Source organism: Mandrillus leucophaeus, unplaced genomic scaffold (genome assembly GCF_000951045.1).
Source record: "Mandrillus leucophaeus isolate KB7577 unplaced genomic scaffold, Mleu.le_1.0 Scaffold388, whole genome shotgun sequence".
Lineage (NCBI taxonomy): Eukaryota > Metazoa > Chordata > Mammalia > Primates > Cercopithecidae > Mandrillus > Mandrillus leucophaeus.
Genome location: NW_012104120.1, coordinates 3117324 through 3121958, shown reverse-complemented (window position 1 = coordinate 3121958; position 4635 = coordinate 3117324). Strand labels below are relative to the sequence as shown.

Below are 4635 nucleotides of genomic sequence, written 5' to 3'. Positions count from 1 at the left end.
GGCCCAGGGCTGCGGGAGCTGTGCCGGGGTTGGGGAGGGTCAGCGCTCTGCGCCTGGCGGGACCCGTAGGCAGCTTCGGACGTCCAAGGACCCTAATAGACGATTTTAACCGCGGTCTCCAATCACAGATGAGAAAACTGAGTCCCGAGAGAGGGCGGCATGGCCTGAGGTCGCTGCTACCATGGAAAGTGCTTCTTCCGCCCCTAGGGAGATGTGGGAGGGTGACGGGGTAATCCCGAGGCCACAGCAGGCTGCAGTACGCATTCGCCGAACCAGAGAGACCCCTTTGACGCCCTTGGGCCGCCTGGCTCAAGCAGGCGCTAGCATCCCCTCCCCAGTGTCTTGGAATAGGCCCCATCTAATTAGAGTTGCGGTTTGTTGCTGAGCAAAGCTCATCCGCTTCTCAGAAAGTGGGGTCAGAGTAGACCTGCTGCTGAGAGAATCCAGGCTCTGCTGCTGCCCAGCTTGGAGGGCCCTCTGGGGAGAACCCTTCCCGGCCTCTGTTTACTGATCTCTGCAATGGGTGCATTAGGGAGCAGTCCTCACTAGGGCACCCCAGACAGGGTCATGTGTAGGGGAGTCTTAGTGGGCATGGTGTCGGCAGTTTTCTGGGGTTGGGTTGAGGTTCTGAGATTGGATTGGGGATGCTGTGTGACCGTGTCTTCAAGAGAAGAGACCCCCAAGAGATACCCAGGGCGACTCTGCTGGAGTCTGGACTCGGCAGGGAGTTGCACAGGGTACCTGACTCTCACTCCTTGCTGCTGTCTTTGACTGTATGGGCAGGAACTAGCAGGGCTGGCTTGGGCTCTGGCTCTAGATACTGAGCCCTCATGCCCTGCTGGGATGCAGGTGGGGGTGAGTGGCAGGCTGCCCTCCTGCCAGGCTGGGTCAAGGCCACAGCAGTGTCCAGTGGCCAACCCCGACTGCTTAGTGTTTATAAAACACAGTGTTCCTGCACCAGGCCATTCTGGACACAGCCAGACTTTGTCCCTGTCTGGCCCAAACTGCCCCATTCCCCTGTGGGGGTGGGATTGGGGCTGGCAGAGGGAGCAGCTCTGACTCAGCTGATGGGAATTGCATCGCTAAGAGAAATCTGGCTTACATCTTGACTGCAGTGATCAGGGCACAGTCCCTGGAACCACACACAACCCTGTCACTCTCCAGCTTAGCCTCTTGCACCTCAGTTTCTCTGTTTATAAAGTGAAACTGATGTGAGTGCTCACCCCATAGGATGTTGAGAAGAATTAAATGAGCACAGTATCTGTCCCAGAATCAGTGCTCCTGATGGTGCCTATTATGTTTATTCCCATGACGATGGTCTTAATATCTAGTTTCCTTGCCATAGACTGGGGATGATAGAGCGTCCTGGGTTGTTGGATTCTTTTTGATGCTCCAGAAGAGTCTCCCTGATGCTTCAGGAGCTCCTGGGCCCAGTGGCCAGCTGGGCTGGCACAGACTTCTGTTTGCCCAGTCCTCTGGGATGGTCAGAGGCAGAACAGGAGTTGGGACCCTGGCTGCCTGACCCCAGAGCTCATGCCTGGCACTTGGAGAGGTCCTGCTTCCAGAGGAGCCGGCCCTGAGTGCCCTGCACTCTAGGGCTTGGCATCACTGGCTGGTGGGCTGGGCCACATGGCCCGAAGCCTCAGGGGCTGAGCATGTGGGAGGGAAACTTAGGGCACTCAGAGGCTCCCAAGCTCACCTCCCTCCTCCCTACAGTGGAATCTTTTTTGTTTTGAAATTTTTCTCTGTTCAGGCTTGCTGCTGGTTGCCCCAGGAGCCTGTCCTCCCTCCATCAAGGTGACATTACGCCTTTCCTCTGGCTTATGTGAGTTAGAGGGAGGGCTGTGCCCTGCCCTCTGATGAGGCCTGACCTTTTGTGCAAAGTCCAGCCAGTGAGTTCCTGGTGACATGGTTGAGCTGATGGCAGGGGTGAGGCAGAAGGGTGCAACAGGTGGCCTGTTGGCTGAGCACACCTGACCAGGAGCATTGGCTCAGGGCCCGGCCTGGGCAGTACTTGGGAGCTAGTTATACCCCAGAATGCACATTTTCTGGGGCCTGAGCTGTCCAGGGGTAGGGGACTCCTCCTGTGTGGGCGACCCCTGGTGGGGTGGTTCTTGCACCCAGCTTACAAGCTGGGCAGTCTGGGCAGGAGGGCATTAGCTGGTGTTGACGGGGAGCTGCTCTGTCCAGGCAGTGGCTGTGCTGGAGCAGAGGAGGGGGTTCTGTTTACAGTTGTAGGGTGGGGAACAGAGGTCCCACTTTATGCATCATGTGTAGGATGAAGTGGCAGGGGTATGGGGTGATCTGGGACCTCAGCGGGCCCTATCAACCCCTTACCTGCCTGGATAGGGAGAGTTGGGGGTTCTTCAGGATTGGCAGAGGCTCTTAGAACTCTTACCCTCTGAGGAATGGAGGAAGCCCCCATCACTGAAAGCCCATCACTGAAAATACCAAGATTAGGTATTTTCCCTGGGAAGGCACAGGTAACAGAGTGAGGTGAGATGAGCTGCAGGGCCTGGTTCCCCCGGCCTGGGTGGGTTTCCAGTCTGTAGCTGCCTGGGCTGTTAGCTGTCTGGAGTGGCACTGGTCCTGGGTGTAAGCTCTCAGGGTGTCCAGAGTATGGGAGCCAGGGAGGGCAGTTCCAGTCCAAGGGCTGTGCTGGGCCTGGGGCTGCCTTCCATTCTGCTCTTCATGCCCCTCCAGACCTTAGCCCTTCCTGCAGTGAAGTGGGGTCATTGTTGGGCCTAGTGTCACCATCCTTCTGGCTGGGCCTGGGAGAGAGGGCACTCTGGGCCAGGATCACAGTCACAGGTAGTCACTGGTCACTTTTGGTTGCAATGACTAGAGCCACAGACCTCCTGAGATACTGTGTCTCTATCATCCCCTGACACCTGTGCTCACTGGATGTTTTTATCCCTGCTTTTCCCTGACCATGCACGACACACCTGGCCCCTGGAGGACTCCCTGCCCTGGTTCTAGGGTGGTGGGCCTGTGACCCACTCCTTCTTGGTGGTACTCCCTGCACCTGCCCTGTGGCTCTCTGAGTGGGCTCCAGGACCTAGGTTGAGTGCTCCCTGAGGCAGGGCCTGGGTTCATGTCTCTGCCCAGGCTTTGGGGGCTATCAGGGAAGGAGTGTGGTCTGGGATGTGTGGGGCACAGCAGTGCTGGGGCTCAGGGCTGTTCGATGGCTATTGGAGTTTACTGAGCTGGGAGCTCCCACCAGACAGTAAGCCCAGGGAGCTGGGAGAGTGTCACATTCCCAGTCTCATCACTGCCTAGCCTGGCACCATCTGCCCAGTGGGATTGACAAGTGCTGATGAGCGGACAGTGGCTTGGTAGAGCCTCTTCCTGTCTTAGTCCTGTCGTTTATGCCTCTCCTTCATTGCCTGTGTCCAGAATGAATCAGCTGAGGCTGTTGCCATCCCGTCTTGGGGCACAGGCTGTGAGGCTTCTGGCTGCACATGAAGTCCCAGTGTTTGGCTGGCGCAGCAGGTCCTCCGGGCCACCGGCCATCCTCCCAAGCAGCAAAGATGGAGGCAGCTCCAGTTACATGGAGGAGATGTACTTCGCCTGGTTGGAAAATCCCCGGAGTGTCCACAAGGTCAGCACCCCCACCCTGCCCTGGGCCACTGCAAGGGAGGGAAGCCCCCAGGGGCCAGGCTGTGGCAGGGCAGTGGGGAGAAGCAGCTTGCTTGCTGTGTGATCCTGGGCAGGTTTCTTCGCCTCTTAGGTCCTCAGTCATCAAAGCCTGTTGCTTTCCAGTTGCTGGATCAGGCAGTGGGCGGTGGTTTTGATGGAGAGGCCCTGGCCATGCCCTGCTCTGCCACACCTGAGCCCTGCCGTGCCCCTTTGTCATGCTCTGCTGTCTCCATATGCCCCCTTGTATGTAATTAGGGACATACATGTTTGTGTATGTATTGATCTGATAGAATAAACGCTTGCTGATGGTAAAGAAAAAAATTAAATCAGATGGGAGGATGAAAAGTGAAGTTGCTCTCTGACACCTTCACCTGTAGTGGAAAGCAGTGCAGTCATATGATCCAAAGCCAGAAGGTATAAGAAGTTGCACAGTCAGAAAGCTCCCTCCTAATCTAGCCTCGTCTGCTCAGTTCCTGCTGTCCTCTAACTTAGTGTCCTCTATATCCTTTCAAAGACTTGCATTAGGTAAACTTACTGCAAATGTTAACTCTGGATTTGTTTCCCTTTATGCAAAAGTAACCTGTAACACATACTATTTTGCTCCCTGCTGTTTCACTTGGTGATGTATCTCCAAGATCTTTCCACATCAGTACATAAAGAGCCTCATTGTTCACTCTGTCCAGCTGTGTAATATTCCATTGCATGTATGTTCCACCCCTATTCCTGCTGGCAGACATCTGGTTCATTTCTAGTCTCTGGCTGTGGCAAACAGTGCTGCAGCGCGTCATCTTACACCTTCATCATCTTGCACCTGCACAGCCATCTGTAGGATAAATTCCCCAAAGTGGAATAGTTGGGTCCAGGAGTGGCTGTGTGTGTAATTTTTTGTTTTTCTTTTTTTTTTTTTTTTTGAGACGGAATCTCGCTTTGTCGCCCAGGCTGGAGTGCAGTGGCCGGATCTCAGCTTACTGCAAGCTCCGCCTCCCGGGTTCACGC

General features: G+C 55.5%; 1 protein-coding gene across 4 annotated transcripts in view; it reads left to right on the top strand.

Moving 5' to 3' along the window:
- The first annotated feature begins 128 nt into the window (after window positions 1-128).
- OGDHL (oxoglutarate dehydrogenase-like) overlaps window positions 129-4635 on the top strand; it is a 34624-nt gene continuing 30117 nt past the window's right edge. For 2 of the 4 annotated variants that reach the window (XM_011990963.1, XM_011990962.1), the window contains exon 1: window positions 3284-3601. In XM_011990963.1, coding sequence (XP_011846353.1) covers window positions 3317-3601 — 285 coding nt within the window. In that variant the 5' untranslated portion in view covers window positions 3284-3316. Of the gene's footprint in view, window positions 170-3283; window positions 3602-4635 lie in introns of those variants that run through there. The other 2 variants (XM_011990964.1, XM_011990965.1) reach the window with 2 other exon arrangements.